General features: G+C 39.9%; 1 protein-coding gene across 5 annotated transcripts in view; it reads right to left on the reverse strand.

Moving 5' to 3' along the window:
• MCTP1 (multiple C2 and transmembrane domain containing 1) overlaps positions 1-20245 on the reverse strand; it is a 1184139-nt gene that overhangs the window by 817785 nt on the left and 346109 nt on the right. For all 5 annotated transcript variants that reach the window (XM_073624522.1, XM_073624521.1, XM_073624523.1 and 2 more), the window contains exon 2: positions 12381-12495. In XM_073624522.1, the coding sequence (XP_073480623.1) occupies positions 12381-12495 (115 nt within the window). The remainder of the gene's footprint in view (positions 1-12380; positions 12496-20245) is intronic.

The following is a 20245-nucleotide window of genomic DNA, read 5'->3' on the forward strand; positions in this document are numbered from 1 at the left end:
ATATGAAGGCCATGTATTATGCCTCTATTTATTTGTCATTGTATATAATTTTGAGGTATGTGGCAATACACTATTGTGCCATTATACTCATTGATAGATTGTGATTGGAATTGACATTTACAATATTTCTTATTTTAGTGTTTGACTGCGATACACTTTTCCTGAAGAAGCAGGCTATGCCCCGTGAAACGCAACTGTGTCGAAGCTAAAGCAAGTCCCCCATCCTCTACTCCACTACGGTTGATGATAAACAACACTAGAAGAGCATCATACTGTTTTGTGATGTTTATGGCTGTGGTATATGTGTATATTTTTCATGTTTTCATCAATTTTAACTTGTATAAATAAATACTTTTGATACTTTTTTACTCCTTTGGTACCAATATAGTCCTTCCAAATTAGTAGTGTTTTTTTTTGTGGAAGTTAGAGGACAGTGTACAGAATGAGGTGATGTGGAATAGGGAAGTTAGAGAACAGCTTACAGAATGAGTAGCTGTGTAATAGAGAACATACATATCAGTGTACAGGATGAGGCAGTGTGAAACAGAGAATGCACCGCATAGCTTACAGAATGAGAAGGTTTGGAATAGGGAATGTACAGTGCATAATGAGGCATTGCAGAATGGGAATATACAGCGCAACATTCATATGTTTCCTAGATATAAGGGCTAATTGACAACAAACAGAAGACATTTTCATATTTTTGTGCATTGAGTTCCGTTGTCTTAGGCAACCTAATTTTTAATGGACTATCAACACACCTCAGTGAGTAGAGACTATACAGTAGTAGAGTGCCATGTCATTTTTTTTGTAAGCTGATATATTGCAAGATACATAGTTACATAGTTACATAGTAGGTGAGGTTGAAAAAAGACACACGTCCATCAAGTCCAACCTATGTGTGTGATTATGTGTCAGTATTACCTTACATATCCCTGTATGTTGCGGTCATTTAGGTGATTATCTAATAGTTTCTTGAAGCTATCAATGCTCCCCGCTGAGATCACCGCCTGTGGAAGGGAATTCCACATCCTTACCGCTCTTACAGTAAAGAACCCTCTACGTAGTTTAAGGTTAAACCTCTTTTCTTCTAATTGTAATGAGTGGCCCCGAGTCTTATTAAACTCTCTTCTGCGAAAAAGTTTTATCCCTATTGTGGGGTCACCAGTACAGTATTTGTAAATTGAAATCATATCCCCTCTCAAGCATCTCTTCTCCAGAGAAAATAAGTTCAACGCTCTCAACCTTTCCTCATAACTAAGATCCTCCAAACCCTTTATTAGCTTTGTTGCCCTTCTTTGTACTCGCTCCATTTCCAGTACATCCTTCCTGAGGACTGGTGCCCAGAACTGGACAGCATACTCCAGGTGCGGCCGGACCAGAGTCTTGTAGAGTGGGAGAATTATCGTTTTATCTCTGGAGTTGATCCCCCTTTTAATACATGCCAATATTCTGTTTGCCTTATTAGCAGCAGCTTGGCATTGCATGCCATTGCTGAGCCTATCATCTACTAGGACCCCCAGGTCCTTTTCCATCCTAGATTCCCCCAGAGGTTCTCCCCCCAGTGTATAGATTGCATTCATGTTTTTGCCACCCAAATGCATTATTTTACATTTTTCTACATTGAACCTCATTTGCCATGTAGTCGCCCACCCCATTAATTTGTTCAGGTCTTTTTGCAAGGTTTCCACATCCTGCGGAGAAGTTATTGCCCTGCTTAGCTTAGTATCGTCTGTAAATACAGAGATTGAACTGTTTATCCCATCCTCCAGATCATTTATAAACAAATTAAATAGGATTGGTCCCAGCACAGAACCCTGGGGAACCCCACTACCCACCCCTGACCATTCTGAGTACTCCCCATTTATCACCACCCTCTGAACACGCCCTTGTAGCCAGTTTTCAATCCAGGTACTCACCCTATGGTCCATGCCAATGGACCCTATTTTGTACAGTAAACGTTTATGGGGAACTGTGTCAAATGCTTTTGCAAAATCCAGATACACCACATCTACGGGCCTTCCTTTATCTAGATGGCAACTCACCTCCTCATAGAAGGTTAATAGATTGGTTTGGCAAGAACGATTCTTCATGAATCCATGCTGATTACTGCTAATGATATCGTTCTTATTACTAAAATCTTGTATATAGTCCCTTATCATCCCCTCCAAGATTTTACATACTATTGATGTTAGGCTAACTGGTCTGTAATTCCCAGGGATGTTTTTTGGGCCCTTTTTAAATATTGGTGCTACATTGGCTTTTCTCCAATCAGCTGGTACCATTCCAGTCAATAGACTGTCTGTAAAAATTAGGAACAACGGTCTGGCAATCACCTGACTGAGTTCCCTAAGTACCCTCGGATGCAAGCCATCTGGTCCCGGTGATTTATTAATGTTAAGTTTCTCAAGTCTAATTTTAATTCCGTCCTCTGTTAACCATGGAGGTGCTTCCTGTGTTGTGTCATGAGGATAAACACTGCAGTTTTGGTTACTGAAGCCCCCCGATTCACTCGTGAAGACTGAGGAGAAGAATAAATTCAATACCTTTGCCATCTCCCCATCCTTTGTAACCAGATGTCCTTCCTCGTTCTTTATGGGGCCAATATGGTCTGTTCTCCCTTTTTTTACTGTTTACATACTTAAAGAATTTCTTGGGATTTTTTTTGCTCTCCTCCGCTATGTGTCTTCCATGTTCTATCTTAGCCGTCCTAATTGCAACCTTACATTTCTTATTGCATTCTTTATAAAGTCTGAATGCTGAGGATGATCCCTCAACCTTGTATTTTTTGAAGGCCTTCTCCTTTGCTTTTATATGCATTTTTACATTGGAGTTAAGCCATCCAGGATTTTTGTTCGCTCTTTTAAATTTATTACCCAATGGGATACATTGGCTAATGCCCTTATTTAATATGCTCTTAAAGCAAACCCATCTCTCCTCCGTATTCTTTGTTCCTAATATTTTATCCCAATTTATGCCTTTTAGCAAGGTTTGTAGTTTAGGGAAGTTGGCTCTTTTGAAATTCAGTGTCTTTGTATTCCCTTTATGTTTCCTATTTGTGTGATTTATACTGAAACTAATTGACCTGTGATCGCTGTTACCTAAATTGCCCCGTATTTCCACATCTGTGATCAGGTCTGTATTGTTGGTAATCAGTAGATCCAGTAATGTTTTATTTCTAGTTGGTGCGTCTACTATCTGACCCATAAAATTGTCCTGCAAGACATTAAGGAACTGGCGAGCCTTAAATGAATGCGTGGTTCCCTCCGCCCAGTCTATGTCTGGATAATTAAAATCCCCCATTATGATAACACTTCCCATCCTTGCTGCTAATCCAATTTGTGATAGGAGATCCGTCTCCACTTCCTCCTTCAGGTTAGGGGGCCTATAGCATACTCCCCAGTATTATTTTCCCCTTAGCTTCATCCCTTTGGAGCTCTACCCATAAGGATTCCACCTCCTCTCTAGCTCCCTCAGTGATGTCATCTCTCACATTCGCTTGTACATTATTCTTGATATATAGGCATACCCCTCCCCCTTTTTTACCCTCTCTATCCTTGCGGTATAGGGTATACCCTTGAATGTTTGCCAGCCAATCATGAGAGCTGTTGAACCAGGTCTCTGAAATTCCCACAAAATCCAAATCCTCCTTGTACAACAGTATCTCTAGTTCACCCATCTTGTCTGCCATGCTCCTGGCATTGGTGAACATGCCACATAGTTTAGACCGGTCGCATATTGTCCTCGTATTGGGTGTTTCAAAATTGCAACTAGGACTTGCTACTATACTCACCTTGTGTTTTTGTGCTTTGGTTAACCTACCACTAATGCCCTCAACACTACCCTCTGGAATATCATCCGCGCTGACTATCACTGTCTCTGGACCCTCCCCCCCATCGCCTAGTTTAAAAACCCCTCTAACTTTTTGGCCATCTTCACTCCCAGCAGATCTGCACCCTCCTCATTTAGGTGCAGTCCGTCCCTTCTATAGTACCGGTTACCGACTGAGAAGTCGGCCCAGTCCTCCAGGAACCCAAACCCCTCCTTACTACACCAGCTCTTCAGCCACTTGTTTACTTCCCTAATCTCCCTCTGCCTTTCTGGTGTGGCTCGATGTACCGGTAGTATTCCTGAGAATACTACCTTGGAGGTCCTTTTCCTCAATTTAGCACCTAAGTCCCTAAAATCGTTCTTTAGGACACTCCATCTGCCTCTGACTTTGTCATTGGTGCCAACGTGCACCATGACAGCCGGGTCTTCCCCAGCCCCGGCATCTTTACTGAAGATGAAGAAACCAACTTGCCAAGTTGCCAGAGCTTCTACTAACTATTCTCCACTCGCTTTGAGCAAGTGAAGCTTAAAGAGAAGGCATCGTGTCACGCCTACCCATAGCACTGATAGTCAGGCACTACAGCTGGCTTCTGTGTTCTTCTCCCTTCTAATACGGCAAACAGGCCTACCGGTACTCGGTTTCCCCCAGGTCTTATACACAATGCTATAGTGCCTGGGCAGGCACAAACCAAGCAGAGCAAACAGGTACTTGCATTGGCAGGCAGGCAGAGCGTTCAAGTGACAGTCCGGGTTTTCGGAGCAGGCTGGAACCTGCTCCACAGTGCTGGAAGTTCAGCAGCAGCAGTAAGTAGAAAAGCAGCCTTGCACATTGTGGGATATATGTCTTTACATGTAAGTAATGTAAGCTGTAGGGAAAAGGAATGTCCGCCTTCAAATATAACATTTTCCCTCCAGTGCTTTTTTCTGCCACTAGATGTTCTCAGACTAATGGCCAGCATCATTCACCCCTCTTCCTCCAAACCCTGGTTGTTCTACACCTACTGTACATGTGACTGGACAGTGAAAGGAGAAACAGTACAGTGATGAGGTCTGGAGGGCGGTGTACATGCCCTGGACTATGAAGAGCAATATAGGAATATATGGAACAGCTACTTAACATGGAAGAACTACTACATACGGATTTCTTAGCTTGTTCCCTTGGCTCTCTTTTCATATTTTTTTTCCCCCTCTGTTTGGGGGTCCCAGCCCCCAATGGCCCTGAGGTAGACCACCTTTGTGTTGTTCCTCCTGAAGACTTCCACCTTTAATTTGGGCCGATTTATTCATCATCACTGAATTAAAATTCACAAAATACTTTCAGAAATGTGAAATATTGCTCCACCCAGTTAAATTGTGTTAGAATCTCATATACTGTATATAATACAGTATTCATATTGTGAAAATGCAATGGCTGTATTAAGTTAACCATATGTTTTTTTACATTGAAAAATGCTTTCATTGTTTTGTACAAATATCAATTTAAATACATTTTTAACTATATGGAAATTATTGTATGAATGATGATCTAATCTACCTTTTGAAAAGTCCCTTAGGTATTTTCAGTTTGTTGTGTATGTATATTGGTACATCAGCTTGTATATCACATGACAAATCAATATTGTAACTCAGGTCTCGGTCATTCCGCTTTCTCTCCCTATCAGCATGCTTTTGGTCAACAGATGAACTGACTGGTTTCATGTGCTGCTTCTTCCTCTCAGACTTCAGTCCTGCAGTACAAGAATTGCAAGAGACTGATACCAGATCAAATTTGGATACTAATGCCAGCCATACACGGTTCGAATTTTCGAAAAGAATTTTCTTTCAAAAATCGTATCTAAGAATTGGACATGTTGGAAATTTTTAGAAAAACAAATTATTTTCTAATCAATGATGGGAGAATCGTGTGAGAAATGTAATAAGAAAAGAAAATTTACGGAGAGAAAAGAAGATTCCCGGCCACGAAAATTCTTTTCTGTAGCAACATGTGGTGAAATTGAAGGCTTGGTCGGCAGAACTTCGAAAATCAATGGTGACACCATCGGATCACAAAAAAACGAACTTTCTGATTTTGAAAAGAAAATTTGTATGGCCTGCTTTACACTGTTTGTATTTAAAAAATATATGCATTTATATATTATTGAACAGAGTTTCTATATCTGCCTAGAGTTCAGCTTAAGGGAAAAAATGTCTCTTACAAGGAAAAGAATTAATACTTACCTGTCCCACTGCAGATGCTCCCAATCTTTATTCTCATGAAGAGCTAAGCTTGTTAAAGAATTGCAGGAAGCAAAGGGAAAACTCCCCGAAAGGGTCACAGACATAAATAAAAACAAACAGACAGAACTTTTAACACTGTCCTACTTTATCCAAACTAAAACTAAAGAAAATGTATTCTCTTAATACTGCAGCACACAGAACCAACAGCTTTGAGCACTGCTAGCTGTAGAATATTTAACCGTTGGCTGGGAGGCGGAGGTGCGCATTTGCGTCATGTGACCTCCGTGATTGGCTGTCACAGCGGTCACATGATCAGAAAACTCCCAATTGCAAATATGCATCCGGAGCTTACCAATCCCCACTGGCTACTGTGCTGGGAGCATGCAGGGAGTGCGCTCTCAGCATGGTAAGTAGTTTACACAGGGCCACATATATCCGGCCGCTCGGCATTAAGGCCCACCCTCCAGGAGGCCGCATATATATGCATACTGTCGGTGCCAGGGAGTTAAAGTGGTTGTAAACCCTTACATATACCCAGTGAAGTGTCTAAGCCCATGTGATACACAGAGATAAAACAAATCCTCCTACATAAGTTCTATCGTCTTATCTGCATTTGTCACTTCTCTACAGTCATTCAAAGTACAGAAAATGTATACAGCTCCACTGAGCTTTCAGAAATCAGGGGACAGGGTGTTTATCTACACTCTGCAGAGCTCAGCGAGGAACGCTCTGAGAGCTTATTTGGAAAGAAGGGAAACATCCCCCTTCACACGGGAACAGAGCTGAGGCTGTCAAGCACAGACGGTGTGCTGATGATCCCTCCCCTATCACATTTTTTCTCTTTGTGGCAGAAAAATGTGTCAGAAGTGACTCATACAGATAGCAGAGGAAACAGGCAGCAAACAGAAATGACACTTAGTGCTCTGGATTGAGACAAGTATACACTATAGAGGGATATGCTTTGTTCATATTTCATGTCAGAGATTTACAACCACTTTAAGTCCTGTCCTTTTGAAAATGAGTCTTACGATTTATACAAACCTTGATATAAGAAAAACTGCAGCAGAATAACATAGGTGTATATCCACAGTAGAAATCTGGCAATAATTCTAAGTGATGCTTCAGCACTTTATTTGTCTGACCACAGGGCAAAGTTCACATTTTGCTGTTGTCTGCCATTTAATACATTTCACAATCATGTAGAATCCAGAATAGGAGGCGGCTAAACAGTGCAATTACTGTAACCTGGAGGACAATTACACTGTTTTCTCCAAACACAGAAGATATTAAAGCTGAAGCACAGAATATAAAGTGTATGGGAAAACAATCAATTTTCATTAAATGCGAAAATACAGTTCAGCAATACACTTATCTCATTCACTGACTCAAAATGCATCTTTTTTTCGGTGTCTCCATTTGGGATAATGGAAAAGAGAACACAGCAAGGGTCACTATTTAAAATGTTTTATTATGTTTGCAGATCTCATTAAAGTGGATGTAAACCCACTACCATCATTTGCAAGATATTAACATAGTTAATATCTATAATTATATACATGCCTCCTGCTTGTATCATTTTGCTTTATTACTCACCCCCTCAGCTGTAATTTGCCCCGCAATATCGCCAAATTGGTGAGCGTTTCTCATTCCTGGCGCTCGGTGGGCGGAGTCGTGACATCAGAGGACTCCTCCACCCAACACTACACTCTCCTGGCCAGCCGGTGTTGCAAGGACAAGCCTTGTGCAAGGGAAGACTGAAGTGCATGTGCAGGAGTGACAGAGCGTGCTCATGTGCAGAAGAAAGCTTACTCCTCCGTCTCTCTTTGTGTCTTCCACATCCCCTGCTGTCTTCCTCCTTCCCTCTCCTCTACAATCCTCTCCTCTACCGCGGGCTGCGAGGGGGGGGGCATGCGGGGGAATCTGTCAGGATGGAGACCGGCCCCTTTCTTTTCTGAATGGGACACAGAACGTTCGTTACCGATCACTCTGTGTCCTGTGATAACTGAGCAGAGTAACCTGTGTGTAATAGGGCGTACACACGGTCGGACTTTGTTCGGACATTCCGACAACAAAATCCTAGGATTTTTTCCGACGGATGTTGGCTCAAACTTGTCTTGCATACACACGGTCACACAAAGTTGTCGGAAAATCCGATCGTTCTAAACGCGGTGACGTAAAACACGTACGTCGGGACTATAAACAGGGCAGTGGCCAATAGCTTTCATCTCTTTATTTATTCTGAGCATGCGTGGCACTTTGTCGGTCGGATTTGTGTACACACGATCGGAATTTCTGACAACAGATTTTGTTGTCGGAAAATTTTATCTCCTGCTGTCCAACTGTGTGTGTTGGAAAATCCGATGGAAAATGTCCGATGGAGCCCACACACGGTCGGAATTTCCGACAACACGCTCCGATCGGACATTTTCCATCGGAAAATCCGACCGTGTGTACGGGGAATTACTCTGTTCAGTTTATGAATGGAGAAGAGCCTCTGTCTTCCCTCCATTCATCTTCAATGCAGAGAAAAGGACTGGGGAATCTGTGTCCTCTGTCCGTTTCTCTGTCTCAAATGAGAGATGTCAGGGGTCTCGGTTTAGACCCCTGACATGTCACCAAAGCCCCCGGCTTTGGTGACATGTCAGGGGTCTAAACCGAGACCCCTGACATCTCTCATTTGAGACAGAGAAACGGACAGAGGACAGGGCTGAAATAAAAAATATATAAAAATATAAAAATAAAATTGTAAAAAAAAAAAAAGATAAAAAAATGAAATTTGAAAATAAAAAACGACTGACACCACATTATAAATAGATAATTGCGCTAATATTAACCTACTAATATTGCACAGTGTACCATCAAATATGTGAATAATTGTGAGCATATTTTGAACCATACAAAATAAATACAATTAATAATTTCCTTCTGTGTAATGATAGCAATAGAGCAAACTTTTGGTAAAGAATATCACATTCCACTGTGTGCAAACCAAATTATCTGCCAATAAAATCACATATGCGGGACTAGATATATATATATATAAATGTAATATAGCTGTGTCCTGATGGAATTAAAATATAATGCATGTCTCTTAGGCTAGTGCACGAGATATGTAAATCACCTGTCACTCACAGCAAGGGGGAGGATTTGACAAAGATTTTCTCTGTTTGTCAAGTTTTATCTCACTGAACAATAAAAGAGGATTGCTCAGAGCTGGATTAACTCTTTGTGGCAAGACTGGTCTCAAATGATAGGAAATATTATACTCTACATTATAACATACAAAAAAAAAAATTTCGGGTTTACATCCACTTTAACCTCCCTGGCGGTATGATTATTTCAGATTTTTGATGCTGAAAGCGATACAATTATTTTGCATCGAAATTTGGCGTTTTATATTGTAGGCCTGTAATTCTTAGGAATAACTCACTTAAATCTGTCCAAACAAGAGTCTAGTAGACATCTCGGGTATGATAAAGTTTGAAAAACGAAATCATAAATTATAATATAATAAATAACTATAAATAATTATAACAAATAATAATATAATAATAATAATAATAAAAATGATTCAATAATGTAATCAAATCAAAAACACTGAAATTTGCTCAGTTGCAGAATTCTCGCTGTCATTACTTTCAGTGTTTTGATGACGGATCTCCACACAAATCACTATCGCTCAATTCTGCAAGTTATTCTAATTTATTATCACTGTTTTCTAGCTGGTCTAAAACCACTTTTGATGTAAAGGGACAGTTTTGGTTGCTATGGATTATCTCCAGTTTCCAGGCAGAAAGAACAGTAAACAGAAAAACTGCATGCAGGACACTGGACAGACCACTAGGGACAAAAGGGATGTGAAATAAATTGATACAGTAATGTAATATGTAAGATTACAGTGTATTGCATATGGATTGTGTGTTTTACTTTTTGAATTTGGCGCCGTTCTCCGTCCCCGTGCGTCACAACACTCACAGGGAACAGAGCTCAGCTCCTTAATAGATCGAGCGGAGGAAGGCTCGCTCACACAGCGGGGAGACATCGCAGGATTCTGGGGACAAGGTAAGTAACATGTACCTGGATCCTGCGATGCGATCCCGAGTGTGGCTCGGGGTTACCGCTTTTGGTACTGAAAATCCACCCTGAGCCGCACTCGGGAATACCGCCAGGGGGGTTAAAGGTAGGTCCACACTCTCTAATGGCTGGTTTAATGGATGGGACATACATCACTTGTTGTTTGCATGCCCAACCCATCTGAGAAAATAAAATCACTTTTACTTGTTAATCTAAAAAAAAGTTTTTATATTCAATTTTATTTTGTTGAGTGTTGTCCTTATTTTCCTATTGCACCAAGCATGTTTCTGTTTAAATTAGATACTAATTTGCTTTATATGAAGGTTCCTTATTTCCTTCAATTACTCTCAAGTTCCTCCTTTCATGCTGATCTCCAGGATTTCTACAGAGCCTCTCCCATCCCCTGGAACTCTCTACCTAAACCTATCCGGCTATTTCCTTACCCCAATTCATACTCCACTTTTCATCCTCTTCTCCTCTGTAGGGCCACGTTGTCCTTTTTCTCTCTACCTTCACAGATGTATCTATTTTCTCTATATGTCCTTTTTATGCCTGTTCTTTTTCGAAATCTGGAGTTCCCTGTGGAACATGCATTACATCCAGTGCTGTTTTCGTGTGATATGTCCACTGACATCATTAGGTCACCACACATGTGACATAGTGTACTTAGTGTCCATCCAGTTTTATCACAGTTAAGAGAGGTACCCGGCCATTATTCTGACATATCCATTCTAAAAAATGCAGTCTCCTTCAATAGGGGATAAAAGTGATACAATACATTTTAAGAATTCTCTCTAATCATTATTTGAATGTTAAATGCTTGAAATTGTCCCACAATCATTTGTAACTCTCTTTGATATATCTATATATATATAGATATATCCCTTCCTGGCAAACTCTCTCGTGAGAGTTTGCTAGGAAGGGAGGGGTGGATGAGTCATAAGAGGGCCAATGAGAGCTGCAGTGCTGAAGGTGTGCCTCCTGTGTGTCTGTATAAATCCAGGAAGTGAAGAGGTAGCAGCATAAGATGCCCACAGTTAAATTGGCTCAGACTCAGTGAAGGGAGATTTCTGCAGCACTATTTGGCAAGTACAGAGTCACTGTATATATAAAATAATATGCAAAGTGGTTGGAGGGAAGCTTCAGAATGGCAAAGATGTTTTTATTACAAATTATGTGAGCAGACTGCAGTTCCCCTTTAAGTTTTTATCTGGCATGCTTTACAATAACTGCAGATAAAAGGTGATGAAGATTTAAGTGATCATAATGCAGAGTCAGCATGACAGCCAAGTAATGCTTTTGTTGCCAGCTTGAGAACAATGCTAATGGTAATTTTAAAACGTTTCTTTTATTTGGCTCTTATATTTCCATTTCCCTTAAAGTGGAACTTTAGCCATAACATTGTATTGATTTTTTTTTTGTTTGTTTGGGAATAGTGAGGATAGGTAAAAACTCATTTTAACGTTATTGTTGTTTTTGTATGCCTTTTGGAAAATTTACCTTTAATCAAAGAACAATGTGCCACTCAGGTGTATGTACTTCACTCACATCCCAGGCAGGTGCTAGCCCCGGCTCGCCACTGTGTATATTAGGAAAAGGAAAACGTGGCTGCACACTGCTGACTTGATTCAAATAAAAGTCTTTTATTCCTTTGTTATGATTAAGCACTTGATTGTGTGAAATGCATTAACAGCTGGTCAAGTTCCTGTGCTGTTTGTCTCATCTTGGAGAAATAAAGGACTTTAAGGCTGGGTTCACACTATTGCGAATTGGATGTGGGTTTTCTCGCATCCAATTCGCATGACAGGAGCCTGTGACTGGCTCTCAATGGAGCCATTCACACATCTTCAGGCGGCCATGGAGCACACTGCAGAAGAGTCCATTGCATCTTTGGCTCAGTTTCAGGTCCAAATTCAGCCTAAAATTCGGACCAAATTCGAACCTGAAACGGTGAACGGGGACGCACCAGACCCCTGCAACCCCTGGGTCCACACACAGTGTGAACCCAGCCTTATTCGAATCAAGTCAATGGTATGCAGTCACTTTGTACTTTTCCTGGAAAATGTACCTACAATTCCTGTATGAATACTAGGACACTAGAACAGGAAGTGAGCATACATTTTTTTTTTTAACTTCCTCAATTTCCTCAAAGGGGACACACAAGAATAAAGTCCTGACAAATGTATTTAAAGAAACGTTTTGGCTGGAATTCTACTAAAATATATTTTACTGATTAATACGGAAACTTGGTACTATACCTCCTCGATCACGAGCCGCTAAATTATTTCCTCTTTTTAAAGTTACATCCAATAAGTACATCCCGAGATCATGGAGTAAACCGTCTGCATTACTGTTCACCACATTGTTGATTTTCTGAAAACGAGAAAAGAAAAGAATGTCAATTGTACGTATCTTCTAATTATGATTTTTTTATTTAAGCAAAGGAAATAACAAAATAGTTTAAAAGGAACTTTGATACTTTGACATTTAAAGTTAATTTAAAACCATTTGGAAATTATTTAACATATCTATAGTGTTTAGTACCCTAAAATCAGGGTCCAAATATCACATCATTAGAATGGCTGTAAATACCTAGATATTAATCTTTTATAGGTCAGTCACATGATCATTAGCCACTTGTTCTGTAGTCAAAATGCAATAGGGGGGGGGGGGGCAGAGCATGTTCTTTGTGTGTGATGTCACTACAGTGTGTGTTGTTGTCTTTTGTCCAGATCCGCACAGAGCCAACTGGTGCTCTGACGGTCAAGTGACTAATTTAAAAAAAAAAATTTATAAATTAAAAATGAATAAAAAAAGTTATAGAAACAATGCTTTCTGTTTTATATTAGTAGCCAGTACCTGTCATACCCTGTAGCATGTTTACCCAGGTTGCAAGCATGTATTCTTTCTAGGAACCTTTTGTTATATTACTTTATTTATATCTTTTTTGTTTTTTGTTTTATGTATTTACTTGTCATGTGTGTGCACCTGGTGGAGCACATATTTAGGGGAGCAGGGAGGAAGCAGTCTCCTGTCAATCATTGTCCTTGTGCTGCCCTGCATGGCGTGCAGAGGTGTCACATGGGGTGGTTAGCTGCGGGGAGAAGGAGGAAGTTCAAGGCCTCTCCCTGGGAAAATTAGAGCATGTGCTGACAAAGTGACCATGCAGAAAGGCATTGAGGAGCTGGCATAGCATTACCTATGGACTGGAAGTATCACCACATATTTACTAACTTCTAATCTATTTTTTGTAGAAAACATCAGTGTACAGTCAGAAAAAAGTTGTTTTTAAGCTTAAAATGTAAGTGCTCTTTTTTACAAAAAATTTAAAGGTAAAATATCACTGTACCCCCTCCTCAATACCCAGGTCCCAGCTGCACTTACCTCCATGGAGGAATAGCTTTCACTGCCCAAGCAGCCAGTGCAGGAGTCCAGGAATTTGAAAGTCACATTCTTCTTCTGGAACAGATCAATTCCCAGACCCCTGCAATGGCTATGTGGGCAGTAAAAGCTAATCATCCATAGAGGTCAGTGAAATGGGGACCAGGAAGACGGGGAGGGTGAACAGTGTTTATTTTTTCATTCTTTGTGAAACAGTGAACTTACACTTTAAGATGAATTTTTTAAGCTTTGGTTTTATTGCCACTTCGGTTGCATATGACATGTCTTATGTAACCATTTACTAATCCATCTCCACTGTTAGCATTTAAATTAGGCTTTTATTACATGTCTTGATCAAAGTAGAGGAAAAGATGTGAAGATTTCTGTTTGTATGACACTTTTTAAATAAAATAATAAAAAGTATTTAAAGTAAAAATACATCTAACCTCAACAAAACCTTTAGAGCCCATTCACACAGGGGCAACACGACTTCCAGCACGACTTTGGGAGGCAACTTGGACACGACTTGAGTATGAATCACAGCACGACTTGGGGCAACTTACAACACAACTTGAAGTCGCCTCCAGGACAGGGAACTTTACAAGTGGCCAATCAGAGCTTATCAGCTGTGTGTGAGAAGGAGGGGCTGGCTGTTTAGTGGAGGAAATTACTTTCTGTTTCTTTTCTGCATCCTGTAAAGTTGCCTCAGTATGAACAGTGATCAGACTTGGAGGCAACTTCCATTGAAATCAATGGGTACAAGTTGCCTTCAAGTTGGATTGAAGTAGTACAGGAACCTTTTCTGAAGTCGGAGCGACTGCAGTAGTGTGCATTAAGACAGATCCATTCACTTACATTGATTTTTTCGTGTAGCGCGACTTGAGGCGACTAGGGGCGACTTGGGGCGACTTGAAGTTGGATCCAAAGTTGCCCCTGTGTGAATGGGCTCTTATATAGGCATACTCCACTTTTAAGTACACATTTGGGTTTATTTACTAAAGCTGGAAAGTGCAAAATCGGGTCACTTCTGCATAGAAACCAATGAGCTTCCAGGTTTTATTACCAAAGCATGGTTGAACAAGCTGGGATTAGAAACTCTTTCCAGCTTTAGTAAATAAACCCCATTGTGTACTTAAAAGTGGGGTATGCTTGTATATCTATAACAATATATGTATAAAAATTAATGAAAGAGATTTCAGGTTTCTAAACACAAGTTTCTGCAATTGGGATGGTTGCTAAAAAGCAAATTAGAATTATTTATCTGTATTATTCCGCAATAGAGCTTAATGTGAGGCAAGTGTAAAAAACACCCATTAATCCTGTTACGAAATATTTGCTAAATAATTTTAAATACTTGTAGAATAAGTACCTCACATCTACCTCCATATTAGTTTCTAACAATGCTCTAAACATTACCAGTAAGACTAAGGCAGTGGTCTCCAAACTGTGGCCCGCGAGCCAAATGTGGCCCTTGCTTGCCTTTATATGGCCCTTGGGGTACCGTTCCTCCCACTGACACCAGCCATGGGGCACTATTCCTCCCAATGACACCAACAATGGAGCACTATTCCTTCCAATGACACCAACAATGGAGCACTATTCCTCCCAATGACACCAATGATAGGGCACTGTTCCTCCCAATGACACCAACGATGGGGCGCTATTCCTCCAATACCAATGACAGGGCACTATTCCTTGTCCTACTGACCAGAGGTGCTATGTCTTTTTTTGCTCCCTTTTTTATACTAAGTCAGAGGCATTGCTTACTCCCACTGATGCTGGGGCATTTTCTTCCCCCGGAGGACCAGGGTCTGACCCCCCTATTGTCTGAAGGACCATAAACTGGCCCTTTGTTTAGAAAGTTTGGAGACCCCTGGACTAAGGTAAGGGAGTCCAACACTGAACAGTGCTGTTAGTCTATAGGAGGGGAATAAAGAACACTGCTACAGTAGTCTCTTTTTTGCAGATCTTTACAGAGAAGCTGCTAAAGAATGGTTCAAAGCATAAAAAGACTTTCTGATCTGTGTACTCTATCTAACCTGAGTCATGTGACTTGTGATGCCAAGTGACAAAGCAAAAGGGACCCATGAAAAAGGTTCTACAGTGCCCTTCAGCAGTAGGGATTAGCAAAATTGAGAATTTTCACTAGTGATGCACCAAAATGAAAATTTTGGTGCTGAAACCAAAAATTCAGGATGCACTTGCCGAAATTGAAACTGAAATTGATGTTTTTTAAAAAAATATGTATACTTTTATAAATAATTGCATTATATATTCGACTTTTTAAATGAATATAATGAATTTAAATGAATATGAATTTATTGTCAGCCATTACCTGCACCTTTTAAAGCTGTGTTAAAAATCTTGCTTGCTGCACTTTTGGTGCATATTTGGCAAACCACACCAAAAACGCACCTCCCCACTGAAATGCATTGAAAACGCAGCAAGAACGCATCAACAATGCACCATCTATGAAAAACACACACAATAAGCAAGATAAAATCACAATATAATCGAGTCAAAATCGCCATAAAATTGCATCGAAATCACAATAAAATTGCAGCAAAACCGTGGATGTTTTTGGCAGCCATTATCTGCACTTTTTTTTTTTTTTTTTTTCTTTTTAGCACAACGTTGAAAACACTATTTTCAGCTGATAATGTTTGCAGGCGGAAATTTTAGTGCATTGCTAATTTTCACATTGCCAAAATTTCAAAAAGCAGGTCATTTTAGCATAATTCACAAACACTTAAACGAATCCGTTTTTGAGAAATATAGAGTCTGCTTTTACACACAAAGGTGTTTAGCTGTTACTCCAGTCTAGTGTCCATAGTACTTTCGAGTCAAAGACTAATTACATATTGAGACTTCTGACTACACTATGACTTTGGCTGCTGCATGCTTTCTCTATGACAGTGGCTGGTATTTTCAGAAGGAAGTTAGTGATGGCAGCACCATATTTCTCTCAGTAAAGGTTTTGTTTAAATTGAGCCGGTCGGGTCTTAAAAAAAATAAAAATGCTGTCCCTTTCTGCGGCACCAATCACCTCTGTATTTACTAGATTACGCCGGAAGAAGTGTTTTCTTCATCAGACACACTTTTGTCAGATGTCTGGTTCTCCACTGTGGTTCCTTCTGGCTGCCCCTACATGGTCACTGTGTCCTGTAGTCACATAGGGGCTAGTGGCAGGAACCGTGCATGTAGGGAGACCAGGTATTCAACACTCCAGGAAATGTCAGATTTAAAAAATTCTCAGCCAGTGGTATCTTAAAGTGGTGGGCGCTCATGCAGGGCACCTGGGCGCTGTCCCCCTCCCCTGTCCATACATGCATCCGGCCCTCTAATCTACATGCGGGGCGCCGGACGCATGGATTTCAATTAGGTTTTTTTTTTTGAAGCACATGATTAGAGCCAGAGGCTCTAATTGGCTACAAAAAAGGGTAGGCTCGGGGCACAGAGCACTACGCCCCAAGCCCACCTACATGTGTGGCAATAGCTGCTTTTATGGCCATCTGTGGGGGGGGGGGGGACTTTTTTCCATACAGTTTTTTTTAATGGTAAAAGTAGTCTGACATTGAGCAATTATGCCAGCTCATGTGACATATTCTCTAATTCCTCAGTGAAAGTTTTCTGAAATAATATTGGCTCTGCAGGCAAGAATAGATCATTAACAAATTGCAAATTCCAACAACTTAAGAGATGGTAAAAGAAAAGTAATACAGCTAAGATATAGCACAAAAACAATACTGAATCTCTTGGAACATTGCTCGTGGTTTTCTTTCCAGGATTTTCAGTTGTACTTAAATGTTCCTGTCAATTAACTTCTACTTTCAATCAGTGGTTGGTCCTTTGAAAGCCATAAAATATAAGTTTGACAGTAGTTATTCCTCAAGTGCCTTAGCGAGCAGCGTCATTAACAGTTTTAATTATCTTATAGACGATTCAGTGACGTATTGATGGAGCTTCTGAACTGCTTAATTAGAAAATATTAAACTCTTCAGGGTCAGACAGCTGCGTTCAAGAAAAACTGCTTATTTGTAACACATTTGGCATTTAATTCTCTGATGTGAACAGAATATTGACAATTTTACTGTAACGATTCCATAGGAGAAATCAATGAACATGTTAGAACAAATTTTCCATTGTATTCATCAGGGAAAATAATTAATCGAGTCATAAAGATCATTATCACACATTGATCTTAAGTAACGGTTTATGGATGATGATGAAGTGTTTTGCTAACTGAACTCGGGTTATAAAGACCTTCTGAAATGAATATGCAATATTGGAGCAAGATTAGGTCATAGCTTGCATTTTACGATAGTTTTCTCAGCCTTATAAACCCTGTTTATTACTGTGATCCATTCTAGTGAATCCAATACTCTTTCCTATTATGTGCAATGTTCTGCTCTTATGCTTTTATTATTTTCGCACAATAAAAGAGACATGAAAGTTATCCTTTTCAGAGGTCCACATAAACTTCATTTAAACTTAGAAACAGCAAATGATGTACTGAAATGCATAGAGTGACCACCTGTTGTCTGATCAGGGCTTCCATCCTGGAATAGCTGTTTTGCACCAATTTACCCTACTCCTTAAATCATTGTTGCTATTAATCTTGTCTACTGGAAACACCAAATACCCCAGCATATGAAGCAGCAAGTCAAGAATTCCCAGCCCCTCCCAACACCCCCCCCCCCCCTCATTTTTATTGGAATCTCATTACTATCAGTTGCAAAAAAAAAGGAGCAGAATATTATAAAAAAAATGGATTAAAGGCCAAGTTCACCTTTTTATTCTAAATTCCAGCTCCACTATGTACCAATATAGCATTAATGTACTTATTTTGCAAACATAAAACAGCTTTCAATTAATTCTACACAGGCTTAACTCACTCTCCTCATAGCCGTTTAAAAACCCTGCTCCATTACTTCTGCCTTACTTCCTGGACAGACTTTAGGTCACAACACAGGAAGGAGTTGACCAGCTGACTTCATTAGCACACACCCTACATCATCTACCCTCAGCTGGATGATGTAGGGTGTGTGCTAATGAAGTCAGCTGGTCGACTCCATCCTATGCCATGACCTAAAATCTGTCCAGGAAGTAAGGCAGAAGTAATCGAGTAGGGTTTTTAAACAGCTATGATGAGAGTGAAGTAAGCCTGTGTAGAATTTATGGAAAACTGTTTTGTTTTTGCAGAATAAGTACATTAATGCTATATTGGTACATAGGGGAGGTGGAATTTAGAAGAAAAAAAAGGTGAACAAAGGTGTACTTAGCCTTTAAGTTAAATTAACTGCCCATTAAAACTTGAAGTAAACCTGTACTTTTCCCATTCAGGTAGTCTGTTCCCTTAAGTGTACTTACAATGTAGATACTTACTTACCCTGTCACAGTCTAGGTACTTGCTGGTATGAGGGAGCATGGGACTCATAATGTAGTGCTAAGTACTGTGTGGGTAATCACCAGGCCTTAGCGATGTTACAGAGCTTACAAAGTGCTTTTTGAACAACACAATAATGTTATGAAAGGCATGCGTTTACTGGAAGATCAGTCTGGTGGCGGACTTTCAATTAAAATAGTTGTAGTCTGCGGTGTGCATGATTGGGAAGTGATGTGCAGAATTTTTAAAAGTTTAGAAGAAAGACATATGGTGCACTATGTTCTGTAATCTATAACCAAACTGTTTTGAGGAGGTAAAGGGGAACATTAAAGTGATATTAAACAGAGAAGTGTTATTTGCCATAATTCATTAACATAAATCCTATATATCATGCCACTGTATTTTTAAATCCTCTAAGGGTCTTATTCCTGCAGCACTGTTTTGGGGTCACATGATCTTTCCCTGTTCCTTGGCATCTGCAGGGAAAGATCATTGGGAGGGCTGACATTATTCTGCTGATGTATGCTCTCTACAGTATTAATCTGTGTCCGCACAGCCCTGATTGGTGCTGTGCCAGTCACATGACTAAAAACAAGTAGTATTAAAAGAGATATTCAAATTAGATTATAAATATCAAATAACTGTTTTACAGCTCCCTATAAATCTTTATTGAACATCAGATGTATTTTTTTGCATTAATATGGTTATATGATGATATGATTGACACTAGATTCAACTTTGTTCAGATGGCATCTTAATTCAAGGCCCTTTTTTTACTTTACAGGCATTAGCAATTGCAACTACATTTGATATGTTTTATATTGATTTTATTAAAACAAAGCTTTTTTGTGAGTTTCTTAGTGAATGTAATCAATCAGCATACTATATCCCACTCCCATAGTGTTTAGCAATAGAGGATATGGGGGAGGAGGGAGAAATAGGAGTGTCATTTACCACTGTGTATATATCCACATGTGTGACTCTATAGTCACGTGGGCTGCACAGATAATAAAATGGAGAAAATTAAGTGCTTAGAAGGGAACTGAAATTGAATATGCTCCGTAGAGGACACCAGCTGGTCTACACAATCTCAGGCTGCATTGGGGACACAGGGAAGATGGGAAGTACAGCTGAAGGCAGGTTCAACCAGTTATATTTCACTCTACACAAAATTAATGCTCTAGTGGCTTTGTGAGTATGAACACTCTGTTATATAGCATGTAATGAGAGTTTTTCAGTACATGGTTTTATGACACTTAAAGGCTCATTGTACCTGCTATTTCAACTACAATACATGTAGCTAGCTATGAGTAAGCATCCATTGATGTGAAACGCGTTAGCTGCTTTTTGTCCTAT

The sequence above is a fragment of the Aquarana catesbeiana genome, linkage group LG01 (assembly GCF_042186555.1).
Source record: "Aquarana catesbeiana isolate 2022-GZ linkage group LG01, ASM4218655v1, whole genome shotgun sequence".
Lineage (NCBI taxonomy): Eukaryota > Metazoa > Chordata > Amphibia > Anura > Ranidae > Aquarana > Aquarana catesbeiana.